This window comes from Phalacrocorax aristotelis, chromosome 17 (assembly GCF_949628215.1).
Source record: "Phalacrocorax aristotelis chromosome 17, bGulAri2.1, whole genome shotgun sequence".
Lineage (NCBI taxonomy): Eukaryota > Metazoa > Chordata > Aves > Suliformes > Phalacrocoracidae > Phalacrocorax > Phalacrocorax aristotelis.
The window spans coordinates 4,455,525-4,478,861 of NC_134292.1; the positions used below are offsets into that span (position 1 = coordinate 4,455,525).

A 23,337-nucleotide genomic window follows, 5' to 3' on the forward strand; every position below is an offset into this window, starting at 1 on the left:
TTAACAAGACTGGCCCCAACACTGAGCCCTGGGGAACACCACTTGTGGCCGGCCACCAAACGGATTTAGCTCCATTCACCACAACTCTCTGGGCTTGGCCAGCCAACCAGTTTTTTACCCAGCGAAGAGTTCACCCATCCAAGCCATGAGCAGCCAGTTTCTCCAGGAGGATGCTGTGGGAAAAAGTGCCAAAGGCTTTGCTAAAGTCTAGGTAGGCAACATCCACAGCCTTTCCCTCACCCGCTAAGCAGGTCACCTTGTCACAGAAGGACATCAGGTTAGTGAAGCAGGACTTGCCTTTCATAAACCCCTGCTGGCTGGGCCTGATCCCCTGGTTGTCCTGTACATGCTTGTGATGGCACTAAAGACAATCTGCTCCATAACGTTCCCCAGCACTGAGGTCAGGCTGACAGGTCTGTAGTTCCCTGGATCCTCCTTCCACCCCTTCTTGTGGATGGGCGTCACGCTTGCTAATCTCCAGTCAGCTGGACCCCCTTGCCCTTCAGGACTGCCTCCCGAGGGACTCTGTCAGGAAGTCTCCTAAACAGGCCAAATCTCCAAACGAGGAGTTGTAACACTTTAGCAGGAGGATCTCTCCTGGATAGCCCGATCCACACCCCACCAAGTGGACGCAGAAGATAGATAAAGTCTCCCATCAGCTGATGACAGCTGCATGATCAGAGGAAGAATTCACTGAGTCCTATGGGAAAGGAGACTAGGGGTGAAAGGATGGGGAACTGCATGATTTTCCCTTCTTCGCAAGGCCACCCTAGGGTCAATAGCTCTTCCACCAGAGATTAGATAGGAAAATGTCCTGGAGTCTTTCTTGCAAGGCATCTGTAGGTCCACTTCCAGGCTTTAACCTCTATTTTTAATATACAGCCCACCCCACTGCAGAGAGTGCAAGGTTTCTTTTCTTCTAAACAATAAAAAAAAAAAGCATTAGACTCATACATTCTTACTTGGCATTGCCCTCAGAAAATGGAAATCTGATTACTTATTCCTTGCAACCCCAAATTACCCCTGCCAGGCCAGACACAGTAAATAAATCCTTGGTTCTAGAGATACCCTCTCCATTATAAGTGCATGATGGGACCAGCATCCCATTGACCCGAGGACACTGGGAGCACTGGCTGCAACCGCTTCGGTCTGTCATTGCCTCCCGGCCAACAAGCAATCCCAGGAGGGATTAGCATGAGAGCCCAGCAGGATGATGCATTTCCCCAGCTGAGAGCAGCCTTCGGGAGCACAGACACCAAAACTCAATTTCCTTCTCTGCTGTGGCATTTAACCTTGCGAAAGGAGTGAGGGGACGGGGGAAGCACAGATGTTTCTATTCAAAGACATCCCTCCTGTGTCCTACCTTTCCTGAGAAGTCTGGAAAGAAGCTTGCTTTATTTGTAGGAAGCAGGGGGGGAAAAAAAGCAATATTACGGCCCGCTGTAGCCTTCCAGCAGTTGGAGTACGAGAGAACGCTGCCAGAGAGCAGCCCTTCCAGAAACCAGCTGTTCCCGAAAACGCAGGCAGGAGAGATCACGCAGCACGACCCCAGCCCAACGGGGGCCAGCTAATTTCATTTTGGGATTTGTTCTTCATTTTCAGCCTGAATTTATCTAATTGCAGCTTCCAGCTGCTGGATACAGTTCTGCCCGAGCCTGCAAGGCGGAGGCTTTGCTCCAAATAGCCTTACCTTCCCAAGTACAGAGAGCTGGTCAACCAACACTATTTTTCCCCAAGCTTTCAAATCAGGGAAAGGCTACAGCCATTTGCTTCAAGAACACACTTCTTTTAGCCTATAAGAAAGAAAATACTAATTCTCAAGCGCAGTGCCGGGCTGTGCACCAGCCTCCCTCCTCCCTGCGCACAGAAGGACTGATAAGGCAGCTGCCTGCGGGCAGCCAGCGCACCCATGGCTCTCCCCATCTTATGGGAGTCAGCATCTCCAGGAAGAAATGCCCCCCACACCGAATGAGGAATAAACTATTAGAAAAGCTACATCAGAGGCGTACAGTGAGATTTCTCAAAGGTTGTAGCTACGCAGTGAAACTTGCACTTCCCAAATGTCTCAGCACACCCTTCGCAGAGCTGGCCAACAAGCTAGTTTCAGTCCTTCACATCTGAAAAAGCTTCTTAGATCAGGTACAGAGTTGTACCAAACATTAATATAATTCCCACACTATCCACACCAAGCCCTGGATGCTTTTCCTAAAAGCTATGCAAACACTAAAACAGCTGCAGTATTTTTATTATTACTATTATTATTTTTAAAAAGCAGAACACTGTGGCCCCAGGGCCACAGAGCTAAATACCAAACTGCAGGAGAGCAGGAACTTCACTCAGAGTCTAATTAGGGGTCAGCCAATATAGAAACCGGCAAAGTATAATCTGAACAGGTCAAGGCAACACAACTTCCTTAAGGAATGGTGGAAAAGGGGCATGCTAAGCAACCTGGCAGTATTATCTGCAAAAGAAAGCCTTTCAGATAGATGAAGGTGATTTAGAGGGTCTAATTTCAGCAGATTTTCAGAGAGCTTATGATAAAAGTGCTTCATAAAAGATTAAGGAAAATAAACGGCTACCCAGTAAGGGGTACAGCCAGGCAGGGATTACAGCTGGCTAGGCAAAAGGAAACAAAGACAGTGCTTCCCAAATTGAAAAGAGGTTCGCAGGGGCCAACTGCATTATGGCAACACTGCAAGGTGTGGAGAGCAAGTTGCAGTTTGAGGAGGATCTTGGGGAGATTCAGCTGCTGTGGCTACGAGGGTCAATCGTCTCTGGCTGGATTCATTATGCACCACGGGAGGTGGACGATGAAATTCTGTTTAGGCGAAAAAATGAACATGTTCTGCATGCCAAACCGCTCGCCAGAGGAAGGTAGATGTACTAAATAATCACTCTGATCCTACATTTTAGTTGATTTGCCTCCAATACCGCTGGTAGAGGAGACTCCAAAGGTGGACAACAAAGTGCATCCCTGCGATGGGACACATCGAGAGCCCTGGCTGCCGCTTGACCAGGAGAGAAGAGCCAGATGTGCCTCAGCTAGCAGAGAGATGGCAAAGGAGGTTGTAAAGCCTGATGACAGCCCTGCTTCTGATAACAGATAAGCCAGCAGAGCGGTACCGTGGGGAGCAGGGCTCTCTTTGGCCAGCTCCAAATCTGGTGACTGTGCCACCCCATGGCAGCGGAGATGCTGATGGTGGGGCTGCCCACCTGCGTGTGGGAAGGAAAAAGCTACTCAGGGAACACCTGAAATTTAACTAACAATCTGCAACACCTCTCCAAAGAAAGGCATGAGGGCACAGAAAGGCATGGACTTCAGATTGTTTTCTGAACTTCAGCCAAACAGGCGCTCGCGGCCTGGCCAGTGCCAAGGTCTTGCTCACCCAGACCCTCTATCTCCACCTCCCAGCCTGTGGTCAGCTACAAGGGCCCTTCTCATCACCCCAAGACCAGCCAACCCTCCCCTCCCCCTGCCAGGAAAGCCCAGGAGAGGTCTGAAATACAACATTTGTGGCTTTTCAATGCTTCCCTCCTCGACCTGCTCCCTCAGCACAGAAATAGGGCTCCCGCTACTCCGAGAGCTGCTTTGCCCAGAGCCCCCCACCACGAGCTGCTCCCGAGGACGCAGCACACACACATGCTCCTTCTCCAAACTGGACAAGGGGACTCCGGCCACAGAGATATGTATTTGCCTGCAAGCATCAAGCTGCAAAGTTTATGGAGAACATCTGCCGGCAGAATCATGTGTGCAGCCCGTTTGGAAGCAGCCCTGGAAGCCTCTCAACAAATATTTGACATATATTTTTGGGAGGTGGTTGGGGAGTGGGGCACTGCCAGCTCATGCAAGCAAATTAAATTGAAGAGAAGCTGGTTCAGTGCCTCTGATTAACAACCCTCCATGGGGGTGAGGGGGGGCAGAAATGTAATTCCCAAGTCTAAGGTGTTAAAAAAAAAGAAAAAGAACCAAGATTTTTCTTCATGTGAAACTAACATAAAGTAAATCAATCAAACTCTGCTCCCCCATGACAGGGGAGGACGCATCATTGAACAACGCTCATCGCTCCCCGTTGGTGATTTCTCATCTCACCTGTGCTAGTAAAGCCTTACCGAGTGGCGGCCCCAGGGCTGCGGCAGGCAATGGAGCCTCCCCATCCCGTCCCACAGGCTTCAGGCATTGCAAAATAACCGAGTGATGCACTTCGCTAACAGCACCATGAGAGACAAATCAGTCCTTGGGCAATTTAAGACCTTGCAATTTTTTTCAGGGACCCAGGAAGGTGCCACATTAGCAGCCTCTAAGCACCTAACAAGAAGCTGTTCAGCTAAAACTTCTGGAGGAATCCAGAGACAGAAAGTGTCCAGCTTCTGAGGGATTTTTCAGTAGGGAGCACTAATGACATCAATCAGCAAGCCAGCTGAGCTTCAGACACCCGCTATCTTGTGGCACTTCTTCGTCAGCTTCTCTAGCAGAAGCACGTTTCCAACAAATCCCAAGCAACACACTTCACTCCTACGTACAGAAAAACATCAGGGCTGAGATGCCTCATGCCTCGGCACAAAGATTCGGCCAAGGAGTGACCATATACACGCTGACAGCCATCTGCACAACCCTCCTCCACGAGCCCTATGCTCTGTACGGTACCGGGGACATCTTGTTCAAACACCGCGACCCCAGAAACAACGGTGAAGACCAGGCTGTTTGACTTTGGAGACCGAGCAGGTAAAACCAGTGGTGCCACATCTCCACGTATAAAATGAGCACCTCCTTAGAAGCGCTTGCAAATAAATTCAAATAAATTCCCAGGTAACCCCCTCAAATCAAGCTAGTGCAGAGATGAGGAAATTTCACGCACACACCCCGCTACCCCTGCTGCAGGTGCATCCCCAAGGCTCTGCCGCAGAGAGGTTTGTAAAAAAAGCATAGAGCTTATATGGGACAAAAGTGTTAGCATTTATTCTGAGCGTGCACTTGAGAGCCTACTTTACACCCCAGAAGCATCACTGGGCACCAGCACGGAGCCCTGTGGTAGGGACTGGGAAGGATCTAACTGGAAGAAAGAGAAAAAAAATCGATGCTCCACAAGGGCCCCATCAACAGGAGCATCCCATCAGCGACTGGGTCATGCCGCGACGGCTGACGCCAGCACATCCTCAGCCCACGCTCCATCCTAACAAAGACACAAGTGACATTTGAAAGGGAACACGCTTGACATCTCCCTGAATCCCCCTCTCACCCAGAGCCAGCAAACTATGGATCGGTCAAATTTACGCCTCCGTGCGTGTCCAGCATCTACTTTTCTGCAAACACTGCTAAGGAAAGCCCCTTCAAATGGGATTTCTCCCCACCGGCGTTTTTTTCCTCCGGTACAAATCTATTTGAGAAGAAGATAAAACATCTGCAGTTTGGCTGAGGTTTTATTCAGAGGAAGCTCTGGCTCAGAAATAATTGCCGTTTGCTATAATTGGTGAGATGCAGGAAGGGACTAGATACAAGTGGAGTCTGGTGCAATTTTGGGAGATTTGTTACGCTTAGCTCACTTCTATCAATTTCAGTGGCTCAGACGCTTATGACCTGTTGCTCAGCTTATTGTGAAAATGGCTTTTATTTACTGCACTTCCATTAAAAGATGAAATCCATGCATAGGGCTCACAGGGCAGAAAATCACAGTTTACGTCTCAGCTTATCTCCCTTCAGCGGCCTTAGCTCATTTTCACCCTGGCTCGCTCCCAGCTGCTATAAAAAAGTATTTCCAAGCACTGTTTCAAGTAGCCAAGGCCCCTTCCAGCCCACAGAGCAGGAGGCGCATTCAGATTTTAAGGGACTGCTCAGTGCAGCAGCCGTCACACCAGCCCAGGCGGCGAGGACGGAGGGACGGCGAGGACGGAGGGACGGCGAGGACGGAGGGACGGCGAGGACGGAGGGACGGCGAGGACGGAGGGACGGCGAGCTGTCAGCTCCCAGGGCACAGGACACCAGCAGTCCTTTTGCAGCAAACACAGACACTACTGCGCTCGCAACCACCCTCCCTCCAAGCCCCGGCCAGCGCTGCTCTGCGGCCAGGCTATCAGGTCCCACTGCCTGCAACCTAAGGAGACGGGAAAGCCAAGTGCATGCCCCATGCTGAGCTCCTTGAGGGCAGGTTCCTGCTCTCCTGGCTCTCCAGCACTTCCCCTGACGCTGCTCCAAGCCTCCCCTCACAGCAGAGCAGGCATCACCAGTGCAGAAGCAGGCTCAGCATCTCCTTCTGCATCAGTTCCCTTCCCATACTGCCCACAGCCACCAGAGCACTTCTCCCCAGAGCTGCGGCAGGTAGCACACCCAGCCTGCGCATCAGCAGGAACAGAGCAAGCAGCGATGGGACGTAGGTACCTCCTCCCGGGCCGGCCCTTGCTTTCCGTGGCAGACACCAGCAGCCATGCAAAGTGGCGTCAGGGCATGAAAGCAGCCCGAGCCCTCCTGTCCTTGTGAGAGGCCATCTGAACACCAGACACGCCATCTCCAAGGGTAGCTGGAGATGGTCCCCAGCACCAGCGTGGAGTTGCTAAGGTTACCTCCTTGGCTGCCTAATTAGAGAAGCTGTCATTCTCGCGGAGATCAGGAGACAGCACGTGCACGCAGGGGAGAGGAGGAGAACTTTCAACCATGCAGATCATTTTTAGCACACTAAAGCAGAGAGAAAACCCCCACTCCTCGTTAGGACAGCATGTTACAGCCATCGGACTCCACAGCAGCATCCTGCTTTCCCACTGCTCAGCCGCTTGTTGAGCCGTGGGGAGAGCTCTCAGCTAGAGAAGGTATGGGGCAGCAGCTACCCCAGCTCAGAGAAGCAGCGGATCCTGGTCCATCAAGTCCACTTACCACTCTTCCACAGGTCTCCTTTCCTCAGCTCTTCATGCACCACCAGCCTGTAGGCAGGGTAGCAGGAAAGGAGCCAAGAGGGTCCCTCCTTCCTACCCACTGGCACAGCCTCCACACGGGAATTTTACACCACCCTGGTGATGCAAACAGGGAGCCCCCTGAGCCCTTGCAAACAGGAGATAAGGAAAAGGTATAGGGAGGTGTGCCCGCTTGCTCAAGGTCGTTTCAGAAGTCAGCAGCAAAGCCAAGAAGACAATCCCAGAAGGATTCAAAAGCCCTATTTTCCACCAGATGAATCCACACACTCATGTATGCTGTCTTTAACTGCAGTACAGTAAAGGTCATGGAACATAAAGCTCTTCCCCCTAACCCCCAACACAGCTAACAGACTACTTTCACCTCCTGAAACCAGATCCCAAATACCATGTACAAGGCTAGGAACCAAGCTGGGAGCATGGAACACCACACAACAAGAAATAAACACCTTGAAGAGGCTCAGAAGAACCTGTCTTTTTTTTGGGAAAACACCCAAGCACAGTATGCACGTGCCACACACAGCTGCCCCTTTGTGCAACCAGCTCTGAGCACCTTCCTGCCCAGCTCCATCCCAGCTCCAAGAGCGGAGGACCCTCCTCCATGATGTAGAGATGGCAAGACCATCCCCGTCCATGGTTAACACCCAGATTCAGGAGTGCTGGGCAGAAGGACCCGGGACTGTCCCATCCAGCACCATCCATCACTGGCACCCTTGGGAGAAACCACTGAAACCATTTGGTCTCTGCAGCCAGGCCTTCGAGGAACAGGAGCTGCGTTACTCCTGCATGGCAGTGCTGCTGGGGTGTGACTTTGCTGGTTCAGAAAAGTTTAAGCACAGCAGGATAAAAAAGCAGATGCAGCCAAAAATGCAAAGAGATCCCTGGAGCTGAAGCACTTGCCAAGTTTCTCCCTAATGCTTCAAGACACCCACTCATCCTCCCCAAGGGCTTGTCAGACTGACATGGCAAAAAATACACGCTCCACACCTACCCGAGCCCAAAAGAAAAGACCCTTAAATAAATCTGGAATCCAGGGCTGGCAGGAAGACAAAGTTGGGGGTGGAAGAGGAATTTTTGGTGTCTATTTTCTAACGAAGGAACTGCCTGGCAGCTCTTCTGCAGCAGAGCAGGGCTCGTGGCCCTATAACTCGCACAACCCCCTCAGACATCGTAATAGATTGCTTTTAATTATAGGGCAGGTGCTCAGAGGCCCCTGGGTATCTGAGAGAGTGCAATGGAAACTAGAGCTTAATGGGAATAAAAAAAAAAGCCATCACCACAAGCCAGTGCATTTAGGTGGTAATGGAAAAGAAAATCCCAAGAAAAGGTGGTAGGTGAGTGACCAACGATGCTGTTTGCCATCCCGGCCGAGAGGAGCTGCAGGCAGCTGGCAAAGGGGAGGTGCGCTTAGCACAGCCTCATTAGACACCCCAGACACGTTCTCGTATGCTACGTCTTCATGGGGTGCAAGAGGCTGCTCCGTGCAGGAGGCGATGCACGAGCAGCCAGGGCTGGACCGCAGCTTAAACTGGCGAGATGCAACGTTGGGACGGGGGAGCCAGTCACTGGGAGATGCTGCGACAGAGCCCAAGGTGCTGGAAGTCCCCAGACCCACCAGGCCATTCCCCCTCCTGACACCGGTGTTTCATAGCCAGCCTCTGCCCCACAGCCCAGCTTCCCCAGTGCCTGCAGGTGAGCCGAAATGGCACGAACCAATGAGCCCCAGGAAACAGAGGAGGAGCAGGAGCTGCCCAGAGCCGGAGCCAGAGATGGCCAGCTCCAGCCTCTTCCTTCACTCCTCACTGAGAGGGTGCTGCTGAGCTAACCTGTTATGCAGATGCTTGCTAAACAGCTGTGAAAATGTTGTTTTCACAGACCAACTCCAACAGCAACGAGCACTGCTAGGGTCAAAGTGGTGAAGGCATCACTTGGGCAGCAAGGATGAGACCAGCACATGGCCGTATTCCACCAACACCTCATCTCGTGTCCTCCTCCTGCTGCTCCATCAGGTGCCCAGAGATAAGCAGGCACCCAGAAGGGCAGAGGGCACCCACCGCTCCCTCCGCCAGGGCCGCACAGAGCTCGCCTTGCCCAGCACATACCACTAAAACCAAGAGGAGCCACTCACTTCGCCACGCTGGACACAGGGTCACCTATGTGACCACCAAAGCCAGCAGCACCTCAAAGTGCCTTCACCAATCTTCATGGATGGTCACGTTTGATTCTGGCCAAGGAAAGTCTTGCTGAAAGCTGTCTTTCGTGCAAACTTTATTTTTCTTTTCTTTTTTTTTTTTTAAATGTGTCAGTTTAAGATTGTAAAAATACTTTCATCTTCAAAACAGTGTCACAACTCCCCTTCAGCATTTTCATAACAATGCTGCGATTTCAGCTTCAAAACATCTTTCCAAACTTATTGTTCACACATACACCGAACTTTAAAGCTCAGAACTAAGGGGCCGCAATGAAACTGGAACAAGTGCTCTTTGAATAAAGACAAGTCTTCCTTTCATCTAGTGCTAATTAACAGAAGCATCCTTCCCTCTGTGCTCGCCCCTGGTCAGCACTTGGCGTGTCCATGAGACCTCAAAGAAAAACCTCCCTCTTCCCTCACCGCAGCCCGTCTGCACGGCACAACACAGCATCCCCGTCAACAGAGGGACGTCCCAGAGAGGCCGACATGATGGAGATGCAGGAGCCCCTCAGGAGCTGTTGTGGGACCCTTTCAGCTCGGTCAGGACACACAGATGCTTCCTGCAGCTCTGTGCAAGCAATCATCCCATAGGAATGCAGGAGCAAACCTCCGCGGGATGCTCCAGGGACCCGTGCCCTGTTCCCCACCTTCTGTGGGCCACCACAGCAGAGGCTGCTGGACAGGGTGAGCCTTGGTGTGCCCCGTAAGCCCATCCTCCTGAGCCAGCCTTTCCCTCTAACTCAGTTCATGCCAGGAATAAAAACCTCCCTGGGCAGCTCCCTAACTGCTGCAAATATTTGCATAGAGTTGGAAGAACAAGAGCATGGAGAAGGCTGGGGAAACGCTGCGCGGCCATTCCCAGCCAAATTAAAGCTGCAGCCTGTTCCCCAGCCAGGTCCAGAGGACCTCTCCTCTCGCCCTGGTCTCACCTGCCCCCCAGCTGCCACAGCTGAGGCGAGAAGCGCCACAACAAATAACAGCTCTTCTTCAACCTAAATTCTTCCCCCAGTCAACAACAGCAAAAGGAGAATAATATTAACACCTGCTCGTTTGCCCTTAGGTGCCTTCAGAGCAGTTTTGTAGAGAGAGGATCAGAACAAGCAGTGATTAAAAACCACAGCCCCACATCCACAGAAAACCACAGCAAAAAAAAAAAAAAGTCACCTTCCTTCCCAGCCCAAAGCCCCTCCGGGAGCAGGGGTGGGCAGCTGCTGTCCCACAGCAGCTCCCTGCAGAGAGAGGCTGCAGGACATGGGGCGATTTGGGACACCCTTCCCAGGGAGGTGATCACAGAGCTGCTTCAGATGGGGGGCAGGTACCCACGGACAAATGTGCACCATTCTTGCTGCAGAAAAGCTTTGCAGACCAAGGTCTACTAAAATATTGAGTTTATGCAACTCCTGGCACACCCCAAACCGGCAGAGGAACCTGCCGAGCAGCAGGGAACATGTTTTTGGGGAGGCAATGCAGCTGGGAGAGGCCGTAGCAGAAACACCGGTGCATTGCTCTGCAAAGGGAAGGCTCTCAGGAGGCTCAACTTTCCTTCAGCATCCCCTGCACACACTCCATATCTCCCATATCTCGCCCCAGCGCAGGCCCTGGGCTGCCGCTCCGCTCAGATGGGAGGAGTGCTGCAAAGAGGATTTCTTCCTCCTGTTTTGCATTTAAGCAGCTCATTGCAACACGCTGTAAAACCCTTCATCGGCAAGGAGGGAAAAGATTTTACAACAGTCTTTAAAGCGAGCCCAGGCAGCAAAGAAAACCTCCCCCGGCACGCACAGTTTTGGGCAGCACACGTGATTTTGGGCAGCGCACGCACTCCCGGAGAGCAGAAGCAGAGGCTGGCAGCGTCCCCGCACCTCCAGCTCATGGAGCTTACATCCTGCCCAGACCCCAGCTCTTGTTCCTGTTCCCGCACGCCGCTGGGCCATGGCACGTTAAGGAACAGCTTGTCAGCTAAGCGGCAAAGGCAGCTGCTACAAAAGCAGAATAAAATTGAGTACAACAAGGAGCAGCGTGTCTGTCGTGCAAACTGCTGCTCCGGCAAGACCCCAAGCTGGCTACGAGCAGCCCCTACAGGCAGCGTCCCCGACCTCCCTCCCAGCTGCCATGCCACCGGATAATGGATTTCCTCCTCCGACACAGCAGAAGCCAGGAACACAGTAAGGACAACTGTGCTGCTTGTCTGGGGAGAGCAAAGAACAGAAGAGAAGGAAACAGCAAGCACTGGGATGTGATAAGACGTAAAGGAACGTAATGGAGTTTGTGTCTTCAAGCAGCTCAGGCTTCTTGAATTGTGTTAAAAGGCAAGGCTGTTGCTATTTAATTAAATACACTTCTAGCCCCTCTGATCACGCACAGAAAAATTAAAGCGAGAAACATGTGGCCGCTGATCCAGTACACAGCATGCGACTGCAACAACTACAATAAGGATGAGCACAAACCTCTACTGCCTTCTTGAAATTCAATAAATACTGAAGGCTCTTAATAGCCAGGATCCATGAACTACGCTGGCAACACCACATCCCATCCTTCGTGGCCTAAGGAACCGCCTCGATGGGGTCTAGGGAAGGAGGAGAAGCTAAAGGAGCTGCAGGTGGCAACACCTGCGCTCCTCGGGGATGAACGCGAGAAGGCTCGGAGCCTCCAGTGCAAGAGCAAACGGACAATAAGGCAGGCGTGCTTTTCAGGTGTCCAGGCTCCATCGCAGGGGCACCCGCAGCAATTCCCATACTCAAACATAACAACATAACCTCCCTTGATGGCGTGTTGTCTCCTCCTTAATTGCGGACCTCAAGCTGGCAGGTACCTCTGCCAGCACCACGCGCCCTGGACCTCCTGTGCTCCAGGATGCATTTAATGGGAACACGTAAAGGCTGCTTTTGATTTTACAGTTTGTTTATAGCATACATTTGAGGAGCTACACAGGATGGGAAAATACATCCCATAAACAAACTGCTACACAAAACAGCCTCAGCGTGTACCACTCCAAACAAAAATAGACTCAAGTTAACCTCCACTTTTCAAGCATATGTCTCTGATGACAGCTTCACTTAGTGCCCCTTATCCCACTTCCAGTTTTGATTTTTAGGCTCTGCCACCACTGACAGCAACTTCAGACACCTCCCACCTCCCCCACGGCTCCAAGTAAGCTAAAAACAGATGAAAATAAAACCAGCTGGAGCTGGAGACCACCAAGGGTGACCGAGGCAGAAGGCTGCATCGCCCTTCCCTGCTGCCGTCCTGTGCAGTGGGAGGCAGCAACGGCCCAGACGTTACCAAAGGCTGCAGGACACGGACACACCATCAGCTGGCTCAGGGAGTGTCTCTGCGTGGACAGAAGGGGACACTGGGTGACAAAAGACTTGCACACCAATGACTTCAAGCAGACATTTGCAGTCTCCCTCCCAAGAGATGCCCTGGCAGCAGCCCAGGTGCCCATCAGCTGAACTCTGCCACCCTGCTTATGCCCAGAAGCAATTTCTCAAGTGCTCAAACTTTATTATCCCGTTTCTTGGGACAGCAGGGAGGGCATGTTCCCCTGCAAATGCTTCTCTGCCAAGATCCAAAGCTGTTGAAGGTGCGCGAAAGTAACTCCCACCCACTCCTACTGCCCCAGGAAGAATATTTCTTTGCTGTTTTTGCATAACAAACAGCTACATGGTTTTCCTTTTTCTCCTGAGAAACTCAGGCTTAGAGGAAAACACCTGGTACAGCACTAGTCCGAGATCAGACTTCATAAAGTTCCCCCTGCGAGGGGGAGCGGGGGGGGGGGACGCGCTACCACAGAGATTAGACTGCAGCCTGCACTGATAGCGTTCAGTCACCCTGGCAGGCTGCAGCACACCGAGTTTGTAAAGCTCCTTGGGAATCCTTCAAGATGAAAGGTACAGTGTGATACAGATGTATTATATCCATGGGCTTTGTTACAGCACACATTTCCTAGCACGGTTTTATTGCTCGAACACAAAGTTCAGCCGAAGCCCAGGGGCTCTTCAGGTGACGAATGCACCCCTACAGCCCTCCCTTCCGCTCTGCGGGGGATGAAAATGCTGAAGCCCCTGATATGAACATGGTAGACGGAGCAGCCAGAGCCCTTCCAGCAACAGCAGGTGAGGACCTGCCTGCACAGATAAGGCCAACGTCATCACTGCTGGATCACTTCAGCCTGCAACGTGTCTCACTCCCAGACATACCTGTCGGGTCCCCAAAATACCACTGCTGTGATCGGCTCCTCTACACCATCCCTCCTCTTCAGCTGGGGCTACCATACAACCTCCTGTACCAAAAGCCATCCCCAGTAAGGGCCCAGAGGCTCCCATGAGTTGAACCTACCTTAATCAAGGGATCCCCAGCGCTGGCACCCCCTGGGAGACCCTGAGCTGCCCACCTCGAGCTCCTCCTCCAGCCAGAACATGATAGGAGACGTTTGCTGCACTCAGCGGGTGGCCCCGGGGCTGGGGGATCCCAGGCCACACCAGAGTCTGAACCAGCAAAAGCCCCGGGCACAGGGAACTAAACCCCAACAGGCTGCTTTGGCTCAGGCTGTGCCTCCTGCAAACGCCTGTCTGCTCCTCGTAGGAAGGGGAGGAAACGGTTTCTACTTTTTTTGGAAGCCTAATTGATGCTACAAATGAATCTGTGGACACAGCTTGACCATGGGCTGCACAGTTTGGATGGCATGGAAGAGAGGGAGGGGAACGTGCATCCACCTCTTGGATCACCTTCCCAACACCTCACTCCTCCTGGACACCTCCTTCTGTCCAGATTTCCCAAGACTTCAGGGGCAGAGAAGGCGGAGCGTGATGCCAACAAGGCGGCTTTCAGAGAAGCCTGGGAGGAATTCCCTGGGCAAGTTACAGGGCAGGAAAGAGAGTTTAAACTCCTCTAATTTAAACAGATGAGAGGTACAAAGGACAAGAAAGAAGTGTGATGGGATAAGAAGGAAAAGGGACATATCAGGATGTCCAACAAGACCCAGAGCTCTCCAGGGCCACCACTTATGCTGAACCCACCACACAGGTCACTGCTGAGACCCAGCAAGCCAAGGTGAAAGGTTTTAAATCTCCCTCTACCCCCACAGAGCAGCCTGTGCCAGGCAGCACTGAGCAACTGAGACTGAGGAGGGAACAACTGGCAGCATCTGCCGTGGGAGCCCCTTTGCCCCAGGAAGCCCATCTAAGTGGGGAACTGCTTGAGAGAGCAGATCTCGCTCTGGGTGCACGCTGCACAAGTAATGAATGAGGTCGGCGGCATCAGCTTTTACCCCAGCTCCTATCAGACCCCCAGGCAGCAAGAGCAATAACAACATAGCAAGCGTGAGCAGAGCTAGAGGCTTTTCAGCCTCAGCACACAGACCAGGTGCTCCCTGGTCGGGGCAGACAAGCAGCAGGTCCTGGTCCTGGGCTGCAGCAAACACGTTCTGCTCCAGCCCTCCTCCCTGCTGCCCCACACAAATTGCCCTGCATTTGCCATCACAACATGCTGCTGACACAGGAGCGGCGCATCAAGAAGCTGATGTTACTGAGCAGTTGGCTAGAGGCAAAAAAAAAAATTCCTATGCTGTTGCCAACTCCTATCTTCTGTCACTTGATCCCACATCTTAGGGATGCGCTGCGCTCCCTGGAACGCCAATTGCTTGAGAACCAGAAAGAGCAGCAAGGGAAGGATAGAGGCTGTGAACGGCCTTGGGACAGACAGCGCGACTGCGGCAGCCGCAGGCACACTCTGCAACGCCAGCTCACGTTAGGCGAGTACCTCAGCAGCCCTCGGGGCTGGCCGGGGAGCCCCACTCATGCAGCAGAGCCGGCCCCAGGCGAGGCCATCCCGCTGCCCCCCAGAGAGAGATAAAGGAGCAGGGAAAGGGAAAAGAACCAAAGCCTCAGAGGTATGAGCACAGCTGAGGCCCTGCGAGGATGCCCAGGGCCACCAGCAGGGCTGGGAACAAATCTGGGGTCTCCAGACCCTGCACCCCGGTTACGCGGTTCTGGGACCATGGGCTTTTGGGAGGGAGGTTTCACATTCACATTTAGGGTCTCTGCAGCCAGCACAGCACCCCTCAGTAGGCATATCTCACCTTTCTTTCCCTGGGTCTGATATCAGGCCCCAAAATAACTGGCCTGTTCCCAAAGGGGAGGTATTCCCTCTGCCACTTGAGGATGGGCAAGCGCCCACCCCCGAAGATCCGCACTCCGCTCCCCCCACCCAGCTCGATAGTGCAGCTGGCAATGAAATTTCTGCTTCACTCTCTGTGCACTAGAAGAGCAGATGACGGTGCATGCAAGGTGCTAGGCCCAGCGGGTCCCCTCTCCAGTGCCGTGGCTCTCCTCTCCCTTGCAGAGATGCGCAGCTAACCTTTACCAGCTCGCCTCCCTGCAGACCGTGCTGCCTGTAGCCATGCACGCTGGCCCTTGCTTCCCCCTCTAACAGGATCGCTCCCATGCATGTGCCTGGGAGCAACACCATCAGCTCAGTAATCTTCCTAAATACAGCAGTTACCAGGTGACTGGGAAAAAATCTCTTTTACTGCTGATGCTGCTAATGGAAAATTTCTCCCCTTTTGCTGCTGCTTTCAAAGCCAGTTGCGGTTTCATACAGACTTTGTCTTGCACAGAGACGGGAGAGGTGGAAGCACAGAGGGAGGGGTGCAAGACTGTTAGGGAACAGATAATGAGAAACAGAGGGGAACTCGTACTTCTGTATTCCTCCCCACCAGCCATCTCTGCCCACAGGCAGAGCCCTGGCTCCAAACCTTATCTGCCCCATCTTCTCGCAGGCAGTCACAGCCCAACCTCCTCCTGCGAGGAATCCCTCCTTCCTCCCGGACCGCAGCGGGATAAGCACGCTGGACGCGCTCAAGAGCGGGGCCTCTTGCATGGCACACAGGGAAGATGCCCAAAGACACTGATGGGCCAAAATCATTTACTCTGCTTTTTCCCCCCACCTGCCTCCTTCTCAAGAGACGCCCAGAAAGCCTCGCCCAGGCAGCACAGATGCAGGCAGCCAGGATCACCGCTCGCCCCTCCGCATGCCATTTCTGTTTCTTCAATACCATTAAGTGTCTCCATACTGTCTGGACACTGGAAACCTTAACTGCATTAGCTGAGACCCGAGCAGCAGCACAAGCATTCAATTCTTTTAAGTGGCCCCATTTCTTAGAGCTGGTTATGCACAAGAATCATCTCTGCTCGATGCCGTCACCCACCCCACAGGTAGCGACAGGGGCAGGACTGGGAGCAGCAAGAGTAGACTGGCCGAGGCTCATTAATTCCCAATTCAGATAGTTGCAGCTGGAGGAGGACACTCCCGACACGAGCCGTACTGTGGGCATTAGACGATGAAAGGCTTCAATCAAGGCATTTCTATTTTCTTCACTTCTCCTTTCAGTCTCCAACCCCAGTCTACTCCCACACTCTACAAGGCATTTTGGTGTGATGGTAGGTGTTTCTCAAGCCACCTGCAACTGCTAACATATATGTCAAGGTAGCATAAGATCAATACCTCATCATTCCCACAAGTGGCATCAATCTGCTCTCCTCCTGTCCCAGCCAGTCCTCCACCTGAACTCCTGTCACACCAGCAAAGCCCGCGGGCTCAGCCTGGTTTCACAGCCAGCCAACACTGCGCAGCAGCACCGTATCACTGAGGCAGCACAAAGGCTTGTCCGTCACACAGCCGGGGTTCATACTTCTAGCGCTTAGAAAGGAAAAGGCAGCAAGTTTTGGAGGTAATGCGTATCTGCATGGTGGCAGTAGGAAGTCACTCACCTCCCCAGCCTCCACTGACAAATGCAAGGTCCCCACCTAATTCTGAAGAAAAGCACATTTTTTCTTCCAGCAGAAGAGCAGTAGAGGTCTCTGGCACACCAACATCATGCAAAACCCGCTGCCATCACAGGGGAGGAAGGGGGAGCAGAGGGGATCCCCAGCCATCAGCCTCCTCCTCCTCCTACTCCAGCCTGACAATTCAGCTGCAGAAAACCGGCTCCTCTCTCTATAGTTAATCTTCTGTTGCCACTAGCTGGTCAACACGGGTACTCTTGGAAAGCAGCAACTCCCTGAGTACAGCCTGCCACTCAGGTACAGATTCCCAGTTTTAACATGGATTTTCACCCCAGAAAATACCCAAGACAAAGCAAAATCCCTGCAAGTCCACACCCCACCGTGCTGGACAAGTCACATTCAACCTTGTCTTGGGGGAGGGAAGCGGTCATCTGAGGACAGACCCATTTTCATGGGCATTTTGTACCTACAGCCTTTCTGGGTGTTACAGAGCTCGCCTCTCCTGCAACCACAGTGGACAGATCTCGAGCTCAGGACCCACGTCACCAATACAACCTCACCCCAAGCCAGGCTTTCCTTCCTTCACTTTCCAACTACAAGAACCCAACGGCCTGGAAAGCTGAAGTAATCACATAGCTTCATACGAGGAGGGGAGGAGACTGCTACCAGCAGGTTTCCCCTCTTTCCTACACCCTCCCCAGGCAGCCCCTGCCACGAGGGATCAGGCCCAGACTCCACAGCCACGCACAGCTGGGGATGGGCATGAAGGGGAAGGGAAGCAGCCCCTGGTTTCAGGTCTACATCCTCCCCAGTACCCCAAGGAGCCCACTGATGCGTCTCATCTTCACTGTACCACCTCGCTGAGACTTTTTGGCTCCCTCCACTTGCCTGGTGGAAGACGTGATTCTTTACCCTTTGGACTACCTTGGGAACAGCCAGAAAAAGAAAAATGAACAAAAAGAAACCCAACACTTGATTAAGCAAACCTCCGGCCAGATATGCAGTGCAGCTCTTTGAGTCTAGCAGGACACAGTTAACAGAAAAGGGAGGTGTTGAAGCCGATCTTTACCCATTGGCTTCTCTCTGCAGAGACAACCCAGTTTTATATGCCATGCCCTGACGAGCGGGGTCTCACGCCCGGCACGCTGCCTCTCCTCTACCTGCACGATGCTGCTCCACATCTCACAGGCCAACTCAAAGCAGAGAATGGCACTTCTGAACAGTGGCTTCAAAAATCTTCCTGCACTCCCCAGGAGTAACCCTCCAGCCTCCCCACCCTGCCCTGCAAAAACAGGACCTGTTGACAAAAGCAAGGGCGGCAAAACCCTGCTCAGGTATTTTCAGAAAAAGCAGTAATTTCGAACAATCCGCAGGGAACTAAGTGCTTGCCCTTATTTTAATGCGTTCCTACCCTAAAGAGAAGTTGCTCAAGTTACAAGACGGCTTCAGGAGAAGTTAAGAAAGAAGGTAAAAGAAGTGGCACGAACTGCTGAGGAGATGGAGGAGCTGCACAGCTTCGAGAAGCGGGGGATAACCATCGGCCATGCAGAGGGGTCATGGTGATGTACCTGTGATGTAGGTGCACCAGCACCTTTTCTGACAACCACCAAAACAAAGCACCTTGTAGCACTGCAGACACCAGTCACACAGCATCCATTAAGGCCATTTATGAGAAGTGTGTAGTAAACTGTTCTTATGTAAGCCACTACTGGTAAGAGCAGCGGTGAAAATTTGTCTGCCTCTTGCTTTCTCTCTCCTCTATATATATCTGCTCACACATAGGCAGAGCTCATCTAAATTAGCTCAGAAGCTAACTGCTTCATTCCCTGAATTGCACTTAAAGCTGTCTACGCTGCTTGTGGAGCAGCTATTGTACAGAACACACGGCTGCTGACTAAATCAAGATACATACCTTAGAGAGACCTCATTGTACAAGAATAAAGTCAACGCTGCACCATTTGCCAGCGTAACACTAGAAGAACTGGGGGGGAAATACCGCAAAGCATCAGTTGTATCCAAGGTTAAGGAAAGGGCAGGATGCTTTTTCAGGAAAGGGGATGCACAGCAATTCATAATGCACCGATGGCAAAGTTACATTTGTCATTTCCTGCCACCACTGTGCTCTGCTGGGTAATTTTATAGCAACGTAACTGTGGGGTAGGGGGAGAAACATCCTTCTTGTCTCCAGTGCAAGAGAGAAAAAATAAAGCGAGGCGTAGAAAATACGGAAACTAAGACACTCTGCTGAAGAAGGGACACGGAGCAAACTAGAGCTGCTGAGTGGCGTTTCAGCAGCGGGTCCCCCTGCTGCAGCCCGAGGAAGGATGCAAGGAGGAAACAAAGTTTTCTCTCTCTGTTCAGGGAGGACAAAACCACCCCTCGCTGGCCTCCCCACCCGCTGCAGGAGGCTGCGTGCAGGCTGCACCCCTCGCAGGGAGGGCTCCGGCAGAGCAGATGCTGCTGGCGGAGCATCTCCGGGCTCCCACCACCCCCTAGCGGGCTCCTTCCCGCGCCTCCACTCGCGACCCACGGCTCACGCGGGCGAGCAAGCGGCTGCTGCTGCTGCTGCTGCTCCTGCTGCTGCTGCTGCTGCTCCTGCTGCTGCTGCTGCTCCTGTCCCTGCTGCTGCTGCTCCTGTCCCTGCTGCTGCTGCTCCTGCCCGCGCGCCACGGGGCCGGGGGTCAGCTGCGTGGGAATTTCCTAGCGCTCCTTTCTCCTTCCGTCTCAGTCATGCGGTGGCTCCTGCAGACCAGGCTTCCCTGCAGGCAGGGATGCAACCCTGCAAGCTCTCTCACTTTATGCGCTTATACTTAAGTGAATAAAATCTGTTATTGTCAGGGAACAGAAAAAGTTGCTTCCTTCCTAGAAGGAGGAATCCTTTAGAGAAAAGGGACACAGAGCACTGCATGTGCTTTGTACCAGCCACCGACTCAGAGCATCTATCTCCTCAGCATATTTTAACTTGCTCTGCCCTTACAAAGAATGAGCAGAAGTTTCACGCTGCTGCCGGCAAGGCTCTGGCACCTGTCAGCGTTTAGCTACAGACACCCGACAACCACCACCACCACCACCACCCCCGCCCCCCACCACCATCGCAAAGGAGTGATGAGAGGTGCAGGAACCACTCCAGCCTCGGGAGACTTACTAAGCTGGGAGCTGCTGAGCAGGCCCAGGACTTCAGGCTGCCTGCCTTTGCCCACAGCGCTTAAACAAACTCATCATCACCAAGCAAGGCAATGTTTTATTTCATACTTCCTGGTCTGGAAAGACTTTTGAGCCCTGCAGAACAGCATGGCCTCTATTTAAAACTTATTTTGCTTCTGAGTCTGTAGTATCAGCACCAGGACTCAGCTCCACCTGCTTCATGGTTTTGAGTTGGTGGGTTGGGTTTTTTTTCCTCCTCAAAACACCTCCAGGATGCTAGTCAGGGTGGCTGCCCTGAAATGTGTGCTTTAGGGGGTCCTCCTACCCCATCCTCACCCCCATGAGGCCAGAGAGCAGTCTTTGCTAGCAGAAAGAGCCAGAACTTAAAGACATTTAGGAACCCTCAACACATTTGCAATCAGCAGGACGTCAGCTCTTACTGCCTTCTGGAGCTCAGGCCCAGCAGCCTCTAAACATGTTCAGCAACATGCACAAATACACATAAGCATCAGAAATCAGCTAACGATAAGGGCTTCAAAGATTCTGGTGACGAGAAGCCACAGTTTAAAGCAATCCCTGCCCTCAAGTCACTCCAAAGCCATTCAACTGAGGTCCAAGAGCCCGTTCCGAGGCAGCAGCAGCTCTCGGGTTCCCAACCACCAATGAACCCCGAGACGGATGCAGGGGGAAAAACCACTATAGAGAACTCCAGCCTTACTTCCTGCACTAGAAAAACGAGCCAGCAGAAATCCTCTAAAGCACTCACCCAGAAAAGAGTTAACTGCAAGCGAGACTCAGTTGCCACACCAGGAGACGGGGAGAAGTGCAACAAATTTGAAATATCAGAGCATCCACAGCAATTCATGAGCTAGACCTTGGGGAAGGACAAGTGTTTTACCTTCTCCGGAGGCAACATGCTGATTAATTTCAGGATGGTGATGAAGCCATCCCACCATGGGCAAAGCTTCCATTTATCTTCCGATCGCCTGATGCCCACGGGTTCGGGGGAACAGGAGGGGGTGTTTTGGGGTCTTTTCTCTATGAAGGGGCAGCAACAAAAACACAGCTTTGCAAGAGACATGCTACATATGAAAGAGTACACGCGTAACCAATATCCCAGGCAAGCAAAAGATAATTTTTTAGACCGAGACATGGTCTCTCTGTCGGCAGTCACTCACAGAAATAGGATTTGCTGTACAAGATCATATCTCTGATCTATCAAGACAAATTTCTCTCCTCCAACTTGAGCTATTACCTAAGCAACACACAGAGGGGTTTCTTTGCCTTCCGATATATTTAGATCAGTGTGCAATTCCCACCCCGTCCCTGAAGGAACCGTACTCCAATATGAAAATTCAACTCAGTGAACCATGAAACTTCTTGTTACTTTTAATCACTGCAAGATAAACGTCATTCCTTCAAACCTTTGATTTTTCACTTTCATTACTTGAAATAGAGTATCTGGTTTGTTTGGGATTTTTGTGGTTGACCAACTGCGTCTAAGGAAGCCACGCTGCAAAGCCAGAACCCAAGAGGCTCAAGAAGTACCATCAACTTATTTATTACAGGCGCTTGCTACAAGAAAGCTTCACAGAGGTAAAATGACAGGACAGGGAGACACGGACAGTCATTTTCCTACTCCGGCTCATCGCACCCAGTGAAAGGCAGTCACTTCCACGGGGTGTGGGAAGGGGATCGCGGCGAGGTGCCCGCCAGGTCAGCCCGCACGCCGGCACACCACGACACGCCTGATGCACGCAGGGCGATGCGCCGAAGTCACAAGCCAGCCGTGTCAAGCGGTATCGCAGACCCGAAGTTAAGCGGGTACTTGAATTATCCTAGGTTCAGAGAGCGAAAAGCAAGAAAGCTAGTGGATAAAGAAGAGATCAACGGAAAACCTTCGGTGACCTGGCAGAGTAAACACCACGCTGTCCATACGGCGTTCCCCACAGTTCTCCCGGAGGATCCCCAGGCTGATTAAAGCACAGCACAGGATAAAAGTGACAAGAGGCAGCGCGGGCACCCCACCTGAGACAACAGGAGCCGGCATCAAGCCCAAAGTCCAACAACAGAATTATTTCTAGTCCCATCCCCCTCCCCACAAAAGCTGAGATAGGAGGAAAGTCTGCGGGCGTTCGCCACAGAGCCAGGCGCCGGAGTTGTGCGTGAGGCGAGAGCGAGCTTCGAGAATTAAGACGAAGCATTTATAAAATTAGGCTCTGCCTAGAAAACGAGCCTCTGCCGTTCTCCCAGGCTCGGTGGTACCTCCTGCAGGGCTAAGCGTTCAAGTTGGAGCACAAGAGGCAGCACCCATCACTTTATAGCCTGAGCAGAGACGCTTTACTCCCAGGGCTTTTAAAAGGCAGCAGCCCTCAGGCCCTGCTAAAAAATCCCTCCCCGGCAGGAAAAAATAAGCCAACAACCCAGGGTGCAGCAAGGGCAGCGTTAGAGAGCTCCAAACGCAACCGGGCTGGCCGCGATGCGGGGCGGGGGGGACGCACACACACACAAATCCCGGCGCGGGAGGGGACGCCGGCTGCCCGCACCGGGATGCTCCGCGACCCCCGGGAGGGGGGGGATCGGCGGGACGGGACGGGACGCGGCGGGGGAAGCGGCGCGGGCACCTACCGAGGGTGAAGAAGGGCAGCTCGGTGTTGTCCAGGTCGTCCTGCACGGAGACGCGGCCGGGCAGCTCGCTGCGGACGAAGAGCAGCAGCCGGGAATCGGCGGCGGCGGGCGGCGGGGCGCCGCTCCAGCTGATGTCGTTCTCACGGAGCACCGGCAGCGTGGACACCGTGACCGTTTTCACGCGGCAGGGACCGGGGGGTTCCCGCGACGCCGCCGCCGCGCCGGGCCCGCCGCCCAGCACCACCAGCACCACCGGCACCACCAGCAGCGGGGGCGGCGCGGCGGGGCGGCGGCGGCGCGGCGGAGCGGCCATGCCGGGCCGGAGCCAGGCGCAGGAGAGCCGCGGCGAGGCGAGGCGAGGGGAGGCGAGCGGAGCCGGGCGCTCTGAGCCGCCCCAGCCCGCCGCCGCCGCCGCCGCCCGGCCCCGCCTCCCGGCCCGCCCCGCCCCGCCGCCGCCCCCCGCCCGCGCCGCCGTTCCGGGGACCCTCCGCCGCTCCCCGGGAGCAGCGCCCCGGGCTGAGCCCGCCCCGCGCCCGGCTCCGTGCCCCGGCCCTCCCTGCGGCCCCCTGACCCGCCGGGCACCGGCCCTCCAGCCCCCCCGGCCCTTTTCCCCCCCTTCCCATCCCTCCGTCCCCCTGGCCTGCACCCCCCACCCCAGGCTGCTGCCCTGGGCGCATCACCGCGTCCTCTCCTTAG

General features: G+C 53.4%; 1 protein-coding gene across 2 annotated transcripts in view; it reads right to left on the reverse strand.

Annotated features, from left to right (window-relative positions):
* Nucleotides 1-23,060, reverse strand: part of ASTN2 (astrotactin 2) — a 358,803-nt gene extending 335,743 nt beyond the window's left edge. Inside the window, exon 1 of one of the 2 annotated variants that reach the window (XM_075111901.1) lies at nucleotides 22,642-23,060. In XM_075111901.1, the coding sequence (XP_074968002.1) occupies nucleotides 22,642-22,954 (313 nt within the window). In that variant the 5' untranslated portion in view covers nucleotides 22,955-23,060. The remainder of the gene's footprint in view (nucleotides 1-22,641) is intronic. The other variant, XM_075111902.1, reaches the window with a different exon arrangement.
* Between the last annotated feature and the right edge of the window lie 277 nt (nucleotides 23,061-23,337).